The 18520-nt window shown below is 39.0% G+C and overlaps 1 protein-coding gene across 7 annotated transcripts in view; it reads left to right on the top strand.

The window, feature by feature from the left end:
- Nucleotides 1-18520, top strand: part of DAZAP1 (DAZ associated protein 1) — a 27261-nt gene extending 8741 nt beyond the window's left edge. For 2 of the 7 annotated variants that reach the window (XM_069790572.1, XM_069790570.1), the window contains exons 6-12: nucleotides 1813-1861; nucleotides 6418-6500; nucleotides 9865-10018; nucleotides 11516-11545; nucleotides 11976-12116; nucleotides 13012-13194; nucleotides 17522-18520. In XM_069790572.1, the coding sequence (XP_069646673.1) occupies nucleotides 1813-1861; nucleotides 6418-6500; nucleotides 9865-10018; nucleotides 11516-11545; nucleotides 11976-12116; nucleotides 13012-13194; nucleotides 17522-17694 (813 nt within the window). In that variant the 3' untranslated portion in view covers nucleotides 17695-18520. Of the gene's footprint in view, nucleotides 1-503; nucleotides 592-1812; nucleotides 1862-6417; nucleotides 6501-9864; nucleotides 10019-11515; nucleotides 11546-11975; nucleotides 12117-13011; nucleotides 13195-15126; nucleotides 15261-17521 lie in introns of all 7 variants that reach the window. The other 5 variants (XM_069790576.1, XM_069790575.1, XM_069790574.1 and 2 more) reach the window with 4 other exon arrangements.

Raw genomic sequence — 18520 nt, 5'->3', positions numbered from 1 at the left:
TTTTTAATTCAGTTTGTAACCTCAGACTGAAACAACTATATCTTCTGATTTGGGGGTTGTTTTTCTATTTAGTTTTAATTACCATTTATCCCAACTGTTGTTGCTCCTTTAAGATGGTAAACTATTGAACTAAGTTACTAAATTCAGCTGTGAATAAGTCTGAGAAACTTAGATTGCCTGAGTTAAATTCAAGACTGTGCCAGTGGATGTGAACTTGCCATCTTTGAGTGGCATTTAGTGTGTTCTTTTGATACTTTTAATCACCTTTCTCTAAGATCTCTTCTTAGTGGCAGCAAAGGATTTGTTGATTCTTTCTCAAGTGGCTAAGTTTATCAACAGTACTGTATTTAAAATTTGATTAAGATAATTTAAAAAAAAAATATAAAAGGCAATGGCTAACAACTGTTTCTTTAGTTTGAAAGGCTGCAGTAGACTTGTAAATAAAAATGGGGGAGCATGTTCCACAGCTGTGGAGCATAATTTCTAAAGGCTCTTCCTCACAGACTTTTGGCTTTCCAATTCTGACCTCTGGATGGCTTGGGAGATACAGGGTTATGTTCCACCAAATATAGAAGGCAACAGCCATTAAGTGTAAGTGCCTTTAAAAGTAAGTAGTAGAACTTTAACAATAGTATAGAAATTGGGGAGTCTGTGTAGCATTCTTAATGAGTTATCTTTGGAGAAGTAGAAGCTCTTATATATGTATGTTTTGTGGCCACAGAGTGAAGAGACAAAAGCAGGCACTAGTTCTTAGACATGGTAATTGCTTGGTAAATAAGACCAGTGTGAAGAAGGGGGATCCAAATGGACCAGTGGGGAGAAAATCTGGCACTGTCACATGGCATAATCCCCGAATGGGGATAAATCTTAGCTGTTAGCACCCAGTAGTATATATTCAAGTCAGTGTATATGGTGTAATAAATTGAAAAGTATGTTTTCTAGCTGTAAGTAAAAGGTGAATTTGCATCAGATTTTAAGCAAATTCAGGGATTTCTAGTAAAAAATATCCTAAGATTGACTTGAAGGCGAAGATGTGATTCCATGAGATCATACACGTTTTGTGACCGCTTTTCTGCATCTGAGAAATTTAAAGGCAGTTCCTTTCAGCTGTTTTAATATTGCCTTTGACGTAAACATTACACCGCTGGTTTTGTTTAAATTGTAGTGCTCAGTGGTGCTTATTCTGAAAAAAATCTCGAAGCCTTTGAACAGCTTGCATTTTCTGTTTTCTCCCTTTTTTAAGTTAAAATCACACTGACACTGACCATCCATAACTTAGGGGTTTTTTGTAATGCTATTTAAAGCATCAATTTATAATTGGTACTCTGTGCCACACTGATATTCAAGTAAGTAATTCAGAGAAGTCATGCAAATTCTTAAATGTGTTTGGAGTTAAAGCTGCTTTTCATGTTGAGAGTGAAAATGTTTAAAAATGGAAAAAGTAATCTTTTAAGAAGCCACACTGATGAATAGTATGTTGAAAAACAGAAACCTTTGAGTTTTTTTATAGGCTATAGTGTGGGTATAAACAGTGTAGCTACCTTAATGCTAGATTAAAATCTTAAGCCTGATGAGACCTTAAAAAGCCACGATGTAGCAGCTTTTCAGAACAGATGAACTCAGGCTTTTCTTAAACTGCCATAGAGCAATATTGCCAATTTGTTTGCACTGTGCTAGGACAGCCTGGTATTGATGGCTACATCGAGCATTTAATTGTGCTTTGTGGATAGAGTGCGGGAAACCAGCCTGTAGTAACTGTTTATAACACTCCCCTGGTAGCACAGTTAGTAGAATTTCCCTTCTCTCTTCCAGGTCACTGAAGTTGTAATGATCTATGACGCAGAGAAACAGAGGCCCCGAGGTAAAGGCTGATCTAGTTTGTCCTTGAAATTTCTTCATACTCTCCTATAGTCAGATGGCAAACTATTTCACACCATCAGAAAAGGTAGACTTTTTTTTTTCTATGTTGCCTCAGGAAAAAGAATAATTCACTGGACAAATATCACTTCAAGTCTAGACTCTTCATCTACAGCTTTAGTTGGTATCTGTGCATTTAAAGTCAGATGTTTCATGTTCATTTATGGGTTTTTTTGCTAGTTTTTTAGTTGAATGAAATTTGATTCTCGAGCCGCTCCTGTGGCTTAAGGTACTATTGGGGGGGAAAAAAAAAAAAAAAGACTTTCCTCCTGTTCCACATGAAAGGTATGTTGATGTCTGTAGTTGCATGGGGCGGATACTCCAGTTCAGAGTACTTCTGAACATGAGATTAGAACAGAATCCATCCATTATATGCTTTTTGTTTTGGTTAAATGGCTTCACTTAAAGAAAAACACTTCTTAAACTACAGAAAATAATTCTGAAAAATAGATATATATTTTGATTGGGATGTATAATCCCTGTATGCTAGATGGCTTTTTTAAAAAAAAAAAAAAAAAAAAAAAAAAAGAACTGGAAGTTTCACTAGACTATTTAATCAAGTTGGTAACCTTTGGTCAAAATATGAAGCAAGTTTCATGTCATCCACTTTCCATTGCATCTGTCATCTGTTTGACAATTAAGAGGCAATATTTTAAATATGTAAAGCTTAGTTGCACTGACCACCTTGTAGCATGTTCTACATGCTAGAGAATAGTTTGCCATCTGAACTTTCATTTCTCTTCTGACTCATTATTAAGAAATATATTCTTCACTTCATATTTATTAAGCTGTTAAGTCTTAGTTTTATTTTTAATTTAGACATACATCCTTAGTGACATATTTAAGTGTTTCATAGTAAAGTATGGTAATGTTAAGTAAGTTCTTTTTTTTTTTTTTTTTCTTTTCTCTCTGTGAATTGTTTGACTGTGATTAACGATATCTCTTTAGATTTCTTCTCTCTAGGTGATAATTTATCACAGAGGTACAGGCCAGTTCCACAGTCAGAGGAGGGACGGGCTTTGTCTTTTATTGGAGTGTAAACGAAGTTTCAATATATTTGTTTTTTTGTTTTCTTGCTTTAGCTATCTTAATCTTCTTTCAACAGATACCTTTTATTTAAGCAGAACATAAATTCATCGATTTAAATGCTCTAGAGCGTTTGATTTTAAATAGAGGAGGCAGTGGAGACAAAGATACGGGCATCTGAATAGAATTTGTGGCTGAAGTTCTGAAATATTTCAGTAATTATTGTATCTTCTATGTCTTTGTAATATTTAATCCCAGCCTTGCAGCCTCTGAGCAAAAGGTACTAAAACATCATGCCTGGTCTGGATTAATCCTGGTCTCAATTAATGGCTTCTCTGCTTAAAGCTATACTAAAAAAAAAAAAAAAGTCTTCGAGTCCACTTACTAGGTAGTAGCTTAAAGCAGAAGTGACAGATGTGCACAGGTTTGAAAACCTGTCTGTCTCCATCCATTGTGCAGATGTACTGCAGAATACTTTCTCCCTTAATTGATCTGACTTCTTAAACAGTGTTCTTGAATCGTGTTGCTCTTGCTTTCATTTTTGTTCTGTTACATTCTTTTATGTAGTGTGGTAACTAACTGTCATCTCCAAAAATGGCCTTGTTAGTCCCTGGGGGTGTGCTAGGAAAAATTCCTCATAGTTTGTATTTGGTATTCCTGGTCGTGCATCCCAGAACACATTTTTCTCTTGCCTTCTCTTTCTGATCTGTATTCTGTTGCACAGAGTGCTACTTAGTCTATACACTTGTCCTTTTAATGTAATACCTAAATGACTTATATTTTAAAAATTTAAAAGGCCAATTCACTGCCATCTTCCACTCATACCATTCTGAATTTTGCCTTCTTCCATTAACTTTACCATACTTGCATTTTGAACAGATCCCTTACTGCATGTCATTTTACTAGTTTGCTGGTAGGAGGAGGGAAAAATGATCCCTGTTACTAATCCCTGTAGCATTCATCTACCTTTAGCGTCTCACAAGAATACTGGGAACCAGATTCTCAGTTAGTGTCAGAGCTACAGTGATGCCCTTGAGGAGCTGGCTGTGTGTCTTCAAGTATCCAAGTCATCTTTGCTTACTTGCAGTCCCTACCTACTTCTGTTAGCTCTCCTGCAAGCAGTGCTTTCATCAAAATTCTTTTCAGAGTCCCAAGTATAAGCACAGCCAGCCTCGTTACATCTTAAAAGAAACAGTGGCTTTGTTGCAGTCTCTGCTTCTCATGCTTTCTATTCTTGGCTAAACCAACAACTGTGAAGTAATTTACAGGTTCTTGCTGCATTTGTTCTCTTCTTCCCCTTGGCTGCAAACCAGCATCATTGCTCTGTTCTGTAGTCCACTTGGATTCCTGCTAAATGCAGTTAGTTTCTCTAGTCTTCAATAAAGTCCTGTCCTTCAAAAAATAAAGCTACTGCATGTTAGACCTCATCACTTTTACTGTATTTAAAATCTCATGTTGTTGGAATTTTGCTGTGTATTGTACTCTGATTTCTTCACTGTTCCTTATCTTGTGGTGTTTGACCCTTTTAAATCCTTTTTTTTTTTATTAACCCACCCCACCCCCACCCCTTTACTGGCTTCCTCAATAACCTCTTACTCTCCTTCCTTCTCCCCCTCCAAACCCCATCCCCATACCACGATCTGTTCCTCTCCTTTGGTCTTCTTGGAATCAAGTTAAACAAGCAACCTTCATATGTAGATGGGTATCCATCATTATTCTTTCCCATGTCTTTTTAGATAAAGGCTGTAATACTAAATGTGTGATTTAAATACAAATACTTTTCTTTTGGCTCTAATACTTAGATTGCTAGTTAACCTCAGACAAATATATTGTGATGAAATGCTGCTCTCAATTTTGAGGCTGCTTTCATCACAGGTCAACAAAACTTCGTTTATACTGCCAGTCTCTTGTGTGTGGGAAATGCTAAGTTTTTTCCTTTTTATTTTAAGTTTATTTTAGTGATGTCTTTTGCTCTTGTTGCTGACAGCAGAATTTGACCTGCTGGAATCTATTTTGGCCTGTATCTTTGTGTATTTTTTTATATATAAACTTTCTCTACAATAGGCCTCTTTGGGCTTACCCAACCCAGTTGGATAAGCTTAGAGAGACACTAACTGTTATAGATACTGTATTTCTGTTTAACGCTTTAGAGCAATATATGGCTGCTGTCAGCACTAGCTGCAAAGCAAAATGCAAACCAAGGGGGAAATCTTGGGTTTCAGAAAAGCAGAAATGCATCCATGTTCCATGTGCTTTTGATGCCGCACCTCGTTTTTCTTTCTAATTTTTATTGCTCTACCTTAGCTAATCTAAAGAATGGCACAATTTATGTACTGCATGTGTTCTTACCTTTCCTGGGATTTGGTTGTTACACCAGCAGTGAGTGGTTGATGGCATGAACCAGCCTCCGTGTTCTGTGAAATTAACCACTCTTTTGCCACTCTCTCGGCAGTATCAGCAGCTACAACCTAAGTGCAGTGGTTCTCAAAGCATGACCTCAAAAAGCGACTTAGTCCTGGGGCTTTGCCTCTTTTCCAGCATCTTCTACAGGCATCAGGCACTCCCCCGCAACCTTTTTAAAAGCTGCTGGATTCAGCTTAGCTGCCGCCATTGAGGGCTATGGTCATCAGATAAAAGGGAATGAGCCACCCTTGGGGATCTGGAGCAGTTAGTAGCAATGTCTTGGGCAAAAAGAGGGACTGAAAAGTATTGCATAGATTTTCAAGAGAAAAGCAGCAGGAAATAAAAGAAGTAAAATAGATTAAGGGATGTAACGGCAAGTATCGCTTTCTATATAAGCAAGTTGGCAGGGGTTGCTGTGTTTGGAAGGAGTAATGTCTATTATGTGCTTTTTCTAAGGTGTGGAAAACTTGAGAACCTCTGATCTAGGTTGTTAGTTTCTGAAGCTTCTCATTCATCCATGGAGTGGTAAAATTTTTCATGCTTTAACAGCTACATTTCAAAGACAACTTTCTTATTTTCCATGGAAAATATTCCCTAATTGGAAGATGGGATGAGGGACGGGAGGTAGTTGCTTTGCAGCTTTGGGGAACAGGGACATAATAGGTTTTCCCTGGGAACCTAGTCTGAATCAAAGATAGGAGCAGCAAAGTTGCTTGGCTTTAATCTGCTGTCCCACAAGTATTTTGTTTTTAATCATGTGGCACAGTTATATTTATGACTATATAGCACTTTTTTCCATTTCCTGGTAGGTGGGTTAGGAATGAAATCAAAAGATAGTTAACAAGCTCAGTTTGTAAGTTGCATGTGTGAAACCAAGATGAGGCATTAATTGCCTAACTACAGGAAGTATCCATTGCCATTTTCTTGGATTGACTTCTTTTGAAAATTTAACACAAGTCTCGGTTATCTGAAACCCCTGCTTGAACCCTTGGTCCGCCCCTAATACTGTTCATCATCCTGTTTTGTGTCACAACACCCTGCTACCTTGATTCACTCTTCGTCGTTGGCTAGGTTTTGGATTTATTACTTTCGAGGACGAACAATCAGTGGACCAGGCTGTCAACATGCATTTTCACGACATCATGGGCAAAAAAGTGTGTAGTTGTAGTTTTATTTTACCTTAAGAAAGAACCAAGTCTTGGGCAACTAGCAATTTCACTGGTGAATAAAACTTAATTGATTCATTTAGGTGGGACAACATGTAAGTCCAAATTCGAGGCTTTATCCATGAAGGTGGGGAAAGTCTTCTGAGTTTGCTTAAACGGGCAAGAAAGGCAGTTAGCTTGTGGCTTAGCCCGTAGAAAAGACAGATCTTGAAAGCCTGAGAACTTCGGCTGTGGGCTGTTTTGTTTTGGGTAAGGCCTTGTGCTTACAGACCTGGGGGGTTGCTCTGGCTGAGCATAGCTTACATTGGGATGAACTGATGATGACTACCTTTGTTTTGAGCGCTGCTTAGGTGCAAGGATAGAAGTTAGTTGTTTCCAGCTGTTTGAAAATCAGAATCCCAATGAAATCTGAGTTGCTCAAGGCTTGGTTTAAGATACCACTCCTTCAGATGTGTATTTGATACTCAAATTTTGAGGTGGTCTGAGACAATCTACTTTATATAATCTTAAAACTTAAAAAGAAAAAGAAAAAAACATCGTGAAGGATTGGTTTTTTAAAAAATTGGGTCACTTACTGTGAAACTTTGATACAAACCCACGTACTCTATATAGTATTTAACCACAATGCAGTTAAGTGACCTCTGGTTGTTTCATCTTCATACTGTGTTGTCAGCAAATGGATGTTTGATAGGGAGGAATTTTTTAGGCTTGCTTTGATGTTACTCAGCAAGGAACATGCTTGTACCTGTGGAAAAAACTAAAAGCAAAGTGAATTGTTGCAGGACACCCAAGTTTTAGACAGAGAAAATAATAACTTCTTAAAGAAAAAATAACCACAGGAAATTCTGGTAAATTTAAAGTCCTTGCAGCTTTACAGTATATGCACAGTTTTTAAAGTAAGTGTTAAAACTGCTAACCTTAGAGTGAGTAGATTTCAAGGAAACACAAGAACACTTGTCACTTTCCTTAAATTACTGCATTGTATAATTTTTGGATTGTCTTTTAAAGTCTCTATGTGCTGATATTTCATAAGCATTTATTTAGCTAGCAGGGGATATATTCTTGTGAATCAGTGGAATTTTGGTAATTATGCAGTATATAATGCTTTTTATTCCTGTGAACTTGTTTTGGGGTTGAGGGGTGGGCTGATTTCCTAATAATGGAAATGAAGCAAATGAAGAAATGTGCTTGTGTAATCAAGAACACTAGTGTATGTTCTTGATTACTAGTATTTTCCTCTTGTGAGCAGTTGAGCACTCCCATTTGCAAGCAGATGCACTGACAGCAGTAAATTTACATTGGTATGTGTAAGAATTATCTATATCCTATGTACATCCTCTGATTTTTTTCCTTGGAATTGCCTTAAACTTACATGAACCACTTAAATGAGAGGTCATATCATGAAGCAGCATGCTAGATATAAATAGGAACAAAGGATAGTACATATGCTGTCATGGTTCTGGGAAAGTACGGAGAACCCTGTCTGAGCCTTCGAAATGTCGCCTTTTATGCTGCTGGCTTTCAGTATACGTCAGTGCTAATTCAGAGTTCTCTGTTGTTTCCCAAACAATCTCAGTACCAAAATGAAATAATCTATTTTTGCCCCCCCCCCCCCCCTTTTTTTTTCTCCTTTCAATGACATAAAAAGCAGAAATACACAGAGTCTTTTCAGCTAGGAGCAATGGAGATGCCTCATTTTTTGGTGTGAACTGGGCTTTAGGCAGGTGTAGAATTTTAACCTCAGTGCTAAGAATATTGCACAGGGATTTTTCAGTCCTCAGTTTGGCAGTTCACTGCTTCCAAATGTGCACTGAAAAATTAATGGAATTCTTCCACATAGATTAATGAACTCCAGATACTCCGCTCTCTTCATTGACTAATAATGCCTACTTTAAAAATGGTATCTCTTTCTTTTTGGTAATTAAAAAGGTATTGCTGAAATGAATCCATATGTTGTTGAAAGGAAAAAAAATTAAAATTGCAAGAAGGACTCTGCTTTTGTAAGCAGTAACTGAATTCCCTCAAGGCAAATGTGTTAAGACTCATTAATTTGAGTCCTTTGAAAAATTCCCTTGGTTCCTCTCTGGAAGGGCCTTCAGCTGACAGAGATTTGGTTACTGTCATGTCTAATGTCCTTGGGGCATCTGCAGTGGGGTGGGGGCGGGGGGCTTTGTCCTTGCCTTGTGCCTGTTTCCTGTTTGTTCTCTGACATGAATGGTTTTTAAGACATGGCAGGAAGAATTCTGAATACTTTATTTTCCATACTACTCAGGCCCATTGATGATTGAGATTTATTTTCTTTGTACTCTGGCACCCATTAAAATTAATCATAAAATAAAAAAGACTTTAATTCAGCATGCATGAGTGCTGAGAGTGTTTCATTAAATCAGAAACTGGATTTTTTTGAGAGGTTTATATTGAATGTGCAGCTTATTTTAAGTAGGTCAAATGCACTTATTCGATGGCTTGGAACACTAGGACATTTTATCTTTGAATAAAATAAGTTAAGCACTGTGGCTTACTAATTTTAAAAACAGGAGGGCTTTTGTTACTGACTTAACACAGTATGAAGATTTGCTTCTTATTGACTCAACTGTCCATTTTTATTACTTGCATGTTTGTTTACTTTTTTGTTAGATGTAATGTAAGATTCTCTTATCACATCCATTCCCTCTGACATTGTTTGAGTTAATTGAGATTCTTTAAGCGTTAGCCTGGGGAAGGTAAGTCTTTATCTTCCATTAGACATTTAAATAAAATCTAAGTTTAAAAACAAACAAACAAAAAAACCAAACAAACAAATGTGTGTTTCTCAGGTATGAGCAGAGCTGAAATTGTAGTTAGATGGGGTGGGTTTAAACTGTAACTTTCAAATGAACCCCAAACATGTTTGAATGGTTAAAGCATTAGTACCCTTTTTCAGAGCATACTCTTTACTCAAAGTTCTTTTTGTTTTACTGAAAATGTCATCTTTGTAATGCCTGCCTTAAATGTTAAATTAGTATATAAATAATTTAAGATTATGCTTTTTTAAGTGAAGAGCCGTTGTAAGAGGGTACTGCTGTTTTAAGATTAAAGCCAATGAATACTGTACTATGATGAAACCTCAGTGATTTGTAGGATGTGTTTTACTTGAAATACCTCAATAGTAGGACTTGTAATGTCTTACCATCATATATATTGTACCTGAGAAACATTTTAAATTACTGGCCTTAAGTTTAATAATTAAGTATTTAGACATAAGTCATAAGATGCTAAGTGTAGTCTTAAGTGTAATTAAGGGTGTGTGTGAAGGGAAGGGGGGTATATTAACCTGCACCATCTCTCCTAAATGGTGACTCTGTTTGTTTAGGTGGAGGTGAAACGCGCAGAACCTCGTGATAGCAAAAGCCAAACTCCAGGGCCACCGAGTGCCAGTCAGTGGGGAAGCAGGATCATGCCAAGTGCTGCCAATGGCTGGGCAGGTCAGCCCCCTCCGACTTGGCAACAAGGATATGGCCCTCAAGGTACTGCTTTAGTTTTCTTGGAGTCACTGTTGCAAGAGTCTTGCCTTTACAGCTTGCTGGTAATTTCGTTTTCTGCCAAATGACAGTATTCCCAGGTTTATCAATGCTATTGCTCTGCTGGATTATTGATAGCAGAACTAAAATTGCACACATCAGTCCTTCCCAAGTCTGTTGAGATTGTTCCTTCGCTTCTTTTCCCAAAAAACTTTGTTTCATAGGGTTGTGCCAAGTCTAGCGTGTGTCCAAGGCGGTGCTTCACCTGTTCTGTTTGGTTCTGCCTCTCCCCGCATAGAATCGGCACGGTTTTCAGTAATGCGGAGAAGGTGTTGAGAAAGCTCAACGGCTCAAGTTGTGTCTCCAGCTGTGGGATTGTGGCCTGCGTGAGACCCTAATGAAAAATTTTGTTGAAATACAGGTTTTCAAGGATGAGGCAGTTTCAAAGGAAGTTATAAGTAAAATTTGAAAGGGATGAGAGAAAAACAGATGGTCTTGTCTTTAGATTTTATTGCTTAATGTAGCCTGGAAAAATAACAAGCAGCTATGGGGCTAGCAGTGGTGCAGGGGAGCTCTTACTGCATATAATTTTCTTGATTCAGCTTGAACCCTTCAGGGCTGAAAGGAGAGCAGGCATGTGTTGGGTTTGATGGCTATAACCCCCACAAGATTTTGTAGACAGGATAAATATGCTGAGTTCATCCAAAGACAGTTTTGATAACTTATGGAGAAATACGGTGGTATAATTGAGTTGCATTTGACAGAACAGAACTTGCTTGCTCTGATATATGAGAAATTTTCACCTGGGGGGCTAAAGGGAGTGTCACTGCTTCATCTATTGCTACAATAGATGATACCTCAGTGGAGGGATTGCTTGTTTCCCCATGGTGCTTATTAACTTGAAAGCTGCAGCTGAGGCTTTGACATCCTGCACAGATGTGCTAATCTGCAACTGCGCAAATTGAGAAACTAGATTATTTTCAGTGTGGTTATTTGTAGAGAAGATGATATCTGATCCACTGGAAAGATTAATGTAAAACATAAATGCATTTATCTTTCAATCTTAATGCTGCAACGAATGCAGATGATAATGTTTTTATGGTTCAAAAACTTCAAAAATAACTAGAATAAACCTGGTAATATATTAAAAATGCTTTGGATGTGTATTCTGCTGTGATTCTCAGTGCTTTTGTTCTTTATACCAGTATAGTTTCTTGCACTTGGTATGCTTGCAGCTCTTGAACGCTCCATCTAATTTGAGTTTGGGGACTGCTCTGTTCTATGCATTATTTGCTGAATGATTCAGAGTCTTTTCAGAATTGCATATTCAGAAATAGTCCAAGACTATTTCTTGGACCATAAAAATAGATCTGTAAGGGACACTGGGAGGATACCATGTCTATTCCAGAGCCCAGAGCAAGATCAACTTTCTTTTAAATCATTCCTGTTTCATAGTATACAGCTTCAGTGCATGTATAAGTTGCTTTTTTTGTTCTGTTTTAGGGATGTGGGTGCCAGCTGGACAGGCAATTGGTAAGTATGTTATATGGGACCGATTTTAAAAGAAAAAATCCTACTGAGCGAGGGTGTAGTTTCTTTAAGAATTCACAGTGATTTGTGGATTTCTGTAGTATTTAACCTACATTTAAAAGCTTGATTGAATTTGTCCTGAAAGAACGAAGGAGAAGATAGTGTATTCTTACCAAATCAGTAATGGGAGCTGACATACATCCTGCTGTTGCCAACCACGCTAATTTGTTATCAAGGAATTACATTCTCAGCTGCAATTACTTACAGTAGGGATACTTGGAGGACAAATATTTCCCAAAGTAAGAATTCATAGAAGGCTGAGAGTGTGTCTGAAATCTATCAAACAGCTTTACCCCATCTAGAGGTTGCTGACTTAAGCAGCAGCTCTTCATTATTAAACTGCTTTAGTTTTTGGTTTCTCTTAATTTTCTAGGTGGATATGGACCACCTCCTCCAGGAAGAGGAGCTCCTCCACCACCACCACCATTTACCTCATACATAGTCTCTACACCTCCTGGAGGATTCCCACCTCCACAAGGATTTCCACAGGGCTATGGCACCCCTCCACCATTTAGTAAGTGACCTACAGGAGTTTGGATACAGTCTATCACCAAATTCAGTCTTCAGCTTTTGCTCATCTTTCTCTGGACTTGGATTTTTTTCCCCTAGGTTTCACCTAGCCTTAGATGTTTTGCCTAGATTGTATATTCTGAGCTATAATTAACTATATAAGTATTTTTGCCAGTGAGTTGGGTTACTTTTTTCTTGGGTGCAGCAATCATTTATGTTCTCTAGTTTACATCTGTGTTGCTAAATGAGTTTAGGTTTGTTGTGTACCCCTATTATGACATCTGAGAGAAAAGTTAGAGATTACTGTGCGGTGACCTGGGCTAGACACAGACTGGGATTTTTGGAGAAGCTTAAGGAATTAAGGTCGCAACTGGCATTGGAAATGTAAATAGGATTTTAGTACCTACCCCCTCAGGCCACCTTTTGAAAAGTCTAGTCACAAACCTGGTTTAAAAAAGAAGCTGGAAAATAGCACCCAGTTATCTAGAGTTGCTTGTTCTGCTATGAAGAAACCGTTTGTTTGGGATTTTTTTTCCCTTCCTAAGATGTTTAATAACATGGCTTCCTTCTCACGTCTCTCCTGTGTGCATGTGAGCACACAGAGTTTGGTCCCTGGTTCTGCTTTATCACTTTCTCTTTGCTGGTTGCTGATGTGGCTGCAGTCTTCCTTTGGGGTGAGATTTTCATGTTAGAAGGTTTGTTGTTGGGGTCTTTCAGCCGCAGTGGCTGCCAGAGTGTAGGAGTGAATTACTGTATGGCCAGCTCAAGGTAACGCTTTGGTTTCAATAGACTTCTAAGTATTTTTAAAAGAAATATATCATACTTTAAAGCCAAGCAAGAAGTCAGGGTGGTGTTTACCTGTGTCTTTTCACATGTATTGTACTTTCCTTGTGTTTCAGGTTTTGGTTATGGTGCTCCACCTCCTCCACCTGACCAGTTTGCCCCACCTGGAGTACCCCCTCCACCTGCCACTCCAGGGGCAACACCACTAGCTTTTCCACCACCACCACCACCATCTCAGGCAACTCAGGACATGAGCAAACCCCCAACTGCTCAGCCAGAATTCCCTTATAGTCAGTTTGGTAAGTAACTGCATATAAAATAAACTCAGCTTGATCTTTCTCCCCTTCCTGCTTTTCTTTTATACTTGGGTAGAAAGTCAGTGTTCAGAAACAGTTTGCTAACACTGAAGGCACTTCTCTCCCGGGCGGGAATGCCAGCCACCAGCTCTCAAGTGATCCTTAAATCATTCAGCATTCTAGCCAGAGGGTATTTTCTTAATCAAATCTAAAACATTGCTTGTATGCTGTGAAATAGTCTTCAGAGACTTGTGTACTGCTAGGATAAGTTACTGATTTGCACTCTCCCTGAATCTGTAGCTAAAACTTTTTCTCCAAGAGCTTCATGGAGCTTGTAGTCAACTTTTTTGTGTAACTGACTTTGGTCAGATTGGAGAGTAGACTTCAAGAGTAAGAATAGCATCGAGAGGCAAGCAGTACAGGGTATAAGAATCCAAGCTGTGTGCCTTTTCCTCCCTTCCCCCTATTCCTTCCCTGTCTATCTCAAGTTCTAGTTCTGTCACAAGTGTGTAAAGCTTAATTGTGCTAAATAGGTAACTGTTTCAGATAGCTGATAGAAGACATTGATACAACAAGTTTTAAGGCAGGCAGACAGTACTACAGAGAAAAAAAAAAAAAAAAAAAAAGCTAGACAAGTGCTTGTGCTCCTGAGTAAAATTTCTGCTCCTCCCTGTGGAAGCTGAGAGGAAGTTCTCACCTTGCTTTTCCACTCAGCCCTATTTTTGAGCAGTGTTCTCCAAAGAGCTGTTTGTGGCATACTGCTTTTTTTTGTTTTTTAAGGGATTGTAATTGGTCATTTTTTCTTTCTGAAGTGAACTTTTTGCATGCAGTAGGCCCATGGATTAAGACTGTTCCCTCCTTGAACAAGTTCTCCATGTGTGTTAGTGCCTGCCTGCTTCATTTGAAGTGCCTGCAGAAACTGTTATGAAATGAACACTTTGTAAAGTTACTTAAATAGATATTTGAAGTTCCAAAAATGTAAAATGGGCTCTGAAGGAAGATTAGCCTTTCAGATGTGTTTCTAAAGCAAGTGTATGTTCTCATGTTGATGAATTTGAAATGTTTTTCAATTTGTTTGTTATAAACACAGTTACTTTCATAGATAGCTTTGCCCTTGTGACTCAAGAGGAAGTTCTTCTTGTCTTGCCAGAACTTGTCTCTCTGCAGACTCTTTTTTACGGGGGGTGGACCCTACTAAATAAAGTATAAATCTGTGCACAGTCATTTATATTCAGTGGGCAGCCAATATTTCGGATGTGTTGGGAGTTTAGGAAGAATGTTTTCCAACATTGTGAAAAAGTGGGAAGGGGGGATTCCAGTATTTGGTGTGTATGGTACCACTTGCCTCTTGTATATTCTGGGAAGCCTCTTTGCCAGTGAAATATTTCAGGTGTTCTCAGTTAGTCTCTTCAGAGTGCTGGGTGGGCAGGGAGGAGGGAGGAAGAGGTGTGTAGTACTGCATTTTGAGGAAGAAGGCTAAGGAGTTTAGTTGTTTAAACCGCAACTGCAGTTAGTCTCTCAAATCAAGAGTGCTTTTCTAGCCTGAAAGGTGTTATGAGTACAAGTTCTAACAGGGATAGAGGTATTTAATATGCTACAGTACTGCAGAATCACCCACCTGTTCATAAAGCTATGTGTAAAATCTTTTAAACTTTTTTAAAGAGCTTCAGCACTTCATGTGATCGCAAATTAGTTAGCAGCATTGCTGTACAATAGGCAGTCTAGCTGATCTGCATGTATTTACATAAATGCGTAAAGCTTATGGGCTTTAAAGAGGCACTGAGTTATCTAATCATTGTGGCATTTTAAGATTTGTCCTAGCTTGACAGCATCTTATATGCTGCTATGTTTACAGCTAGGATGAATGTAAACACGAGTAAATTAAACACTAACACGGGTGTGTCTCCCTCACCCTGAAAAATTATCTCTGTACAGGGCTCTCTTGGGGTTCGTCACCCTGGTCTCCTCATTTCTTACTAGGGCTGGGTACCTATTCTCAAGACCCTTCAGGCTACGCGCCAATACTTTGTTTACACTCTTATGGTCAGGCTGAGCAGTGAGAAACCTAGGTAGGTGGTGCCTATTTACAACCAATGCTCTTGATATATCTGCGTTTGGGAAATTAACTTGTGTTTCTTGCAGGGTCTCTTTCAAGAGGGTGGGGGGGAGCATTGTGGCTCAAATGTTTACTTTTGTGAGTAAGGGCAATACAATTCTCTATGTTCATTAGCTGGCTGAAGTGAAAACTCATGACTGAAGTATGAATGATGATGCTGTTTGCTTCCCAAGCTGCTGCACTGGCGAGGCTTTATCCTGTGTAATCGAACTAAGCTCAGGTTCTTAAGACAGTAAAACTGTCATGGTTGGCACAGCTCCCTTAGAGAGCAGAGCCCTGTGAAATGGCAGGTGAACTGTATGTTCCACTGTGAGGTGCTGGTACAAACCGAGAGCTGCAGCAGGAATTAAGAAAGCAGGGGGAAGACAATATGTACTTAAATGTCTGGCTGTTCAGGTTTATGCTGTAGGTTTCCTTCGTGATAAACAAATTGAGAACTGTGGTTTCCACCACTTAATGCTCTTAACACTGCAGTGTACAGTGAGAATAACTTCTGATTTTATTTTTTTTTCCCCACTCTGAGCCTCACCCCTTGGCAAACAATCAAATTGTATTTTTGGTTGCCTGCTTATCTCCGTCTGAAAAAATGACTGGATTAGCATTTTTTGCTAATAGAGGCCTGTGATAGTTGTGTTTTAATGCTCATTAGTGGTAGCAAGTCCTGAGAGACAGGCAGAGCTTGAAATTGAAATACTGAAGACATGCTAAGGACTTTGTTTTGGATTAAGAGAGTTAAACCTGCTTTAAGCCTGCATAGAGAGAAGCAGAACTGCAGAAATGTACTGAGTAATTAGGATTCTTAATACCATCTTTCATAGCAGAGGCTTGCACTGATGCCACTATTATGATTAAGAGTCGTATTTAATTATGGGAACTCTTATTAAATTTCTCAGTTTCTCAGTGTTCTTAATTTGCATCTAGTTGTCTTACATGTTGGCAGCAAGAATTCCAGCAAGCCTTTCGTCTTCACCCTTTTTCCCTATCCCCAAATTCTGCTTACTCCAAACCTACTCTGAATCTGGTCTTTGGCATGGATTATGTTGCAGAGTGGTGGTCACAGTCTCACTGAGTAGGCAGAAGGACAGTGTGGCAGGAGAGGAGAAGTGTTTAGTTCCTCAGATTGAGGAAGAGCAAGATAAATGTTAACTTGCAGCATGCATTAGCGTAAAGTTCAGTTGAGACACAGTACCCATTCAGGCTTAAAACTGAACTAGGATGCAGTTGGTGGTGTAGGGGACTTGGGAGAAGGATTTTATAGTTGCTTACTGACTGCTGCTTCGCTTTAGCTAGGTTAGAAGTATTCACCACCATCTGCAGTAGCAGTAGGGTGTCAGGTTTTGAAATGGAGCTTTGTTTTTTGAACTTGCAACAAATACACTTCAGCCTGCCCATGCAGTGAGTTTTCGGGGAGGGATGTTCTTTCTAAGGGCAACTTTGGACCAAGGGTTCCATTATATAAAGTACATAATGGGTGCAGTAGTCACAACCTTCTGGATTCCGTTTTGCCAACTTTGCCCCCTCATGTTTCAATTTACCTTTTTTTCTATTGAGTATTCCTTGAAAGAGAGGCTGATTAGTTAATTAAAATAAATATTTGGGCAGCGGCGCTCTTGTTTTTTGAAAGGGAATTTAAGATTGTCTTCTCCAGTGTGTCTTTTCCACGAAGGAATTTTTTTGACTGTCCAGGGAAGATGGTGAAGCTGACTGTATGAAGCCTGAGTTCTAATAACTGTGCGGTCAGTGTGAGGTGCTGCAGTATGATAGCTGTGAGATTTCAGGAAAAACTTCCTTGCTACATCTTCATCTCTGCTGAACCTGACAGTACTAGTTTTTAGCCAATAAAAAAAACAACCTAAAACAAAATAAAAATATTCAGAATAAGCTGACAGCAAACCTGCAAGCCACTTCAAGTTTCTGAACAGCCGTAATATGATAGTTTTAACTACCAGCCTGGGTAGGATTACCTCTAAAAGTGAAAACTACCATTTCTGCTTACCTATTCAGTTCTGCTTTTTGCCTATTTCTTCTGTATAGAAGGTAAATAATTGCAAGAACTGAAAGCAGCTGCTTATCTTAAAATGTTAGACCGAGGTGTTAGCTCCTGAGGCCGTGCATGCGGGGAGGGAGCGGCACCAGGTTTTGAATTTGCGCCTCTGTTGTGCGTGTGGATGATACTGGAAGCTAACCCGGCTGCCTTTTTCCACTTCTCCCCAGGGTATGGACAAGACTTGAGTGGTTTTGGACAAGGTTTCTCTGATCCCAGCCAGCAACCCCCTCCCTATGGAGGCCCCTCGGTGCAACCATCAAGTGGCCCACCTGCAGGAGGAAGTGGTTTTGGACGAGGACAGAACCATAACGTGCAAGGATTTCACCCCTACAGGCGCTAGCGTGGGCTGGCAATCAGGGAATTCTGTCCACACAGGGATGTCTGGTACCAGCTGAACCCAGGAATCCCAGACTTCTGAACTTGTGACAATCACATACTTGATGGAAGAAAAACCTAACAACATTTTTTTTGGGGGGTGGGGGAAGATGGCTTCTGAAGGCAAAGCTGTGGGTGTTTGGACTGCAGTTTTTAAATATTTTCCTTTCTCTAACCCATCAGCACAAATAAAGAAAATGTCACTGGTTCAAACTACAGGGTTTTAAAAATGTCTTCAGCTTTAATTCAAAACTTCAGGTTTCTTTTTTTTGAAATTATTTTTCCTGAGCCTTTGTTTTACCGTATATTGTAAACTTTTATGTTTAAAAGAAAAAAATATATACATTTACAGATTGTGAAATTTTTAAGAGAAATTTTCTACTATGTATGCTGGCTTATTTTTTAATTTAAAACAGGGTTTCCGTTAGCACTGTTGGAAGTGAGGGTAAGCTGCAACCCCCTTACTCCTGACATTAGTGGTGGGGTGGATGGTTCAGAAACTCTGGGAGTTAAAAGAAATCTACTGAGTGTATTTTGCTTTTGTTACCTGATGGTATAGAACTGGTAACAAGGCAGGTGCAGACTTGTTGACGCACAGAGTCACTTATGAAGCGCAGTGTTAGATCTGTGCTTCAAACGCTTTCAAATCCTCTGTGGATTTCATTAGGGGTTAACGGAGGCCTTGTTAAGATGTAGATTTCCCTCAGGCAAAAGGTTTAGGTGCATTTTGCACTAACCAGTGATTACCCCTGGTTTGAATAAAGAGAAGTACATTTGGATTAGAAACACAA

Source organism: Haliaeetus albicilla, chromosome 8 (genome assembly GCF_947461875.1).
Source record: "Haliaeetus albicilla chromosome 8, bHalAlb1.1, whole genome shotgun sequence".
Classification (NCBI taxonomy): domain Eukaryota; kingdom Metazoa; phylum Chordata; class Aves; order Accipitriformes; family Accipitridae; genus Haliaeetus; species Haliaeetus albicilla.
This window is presented reverse-complemented; position numbering and strand designations above follow the sequence as displayed.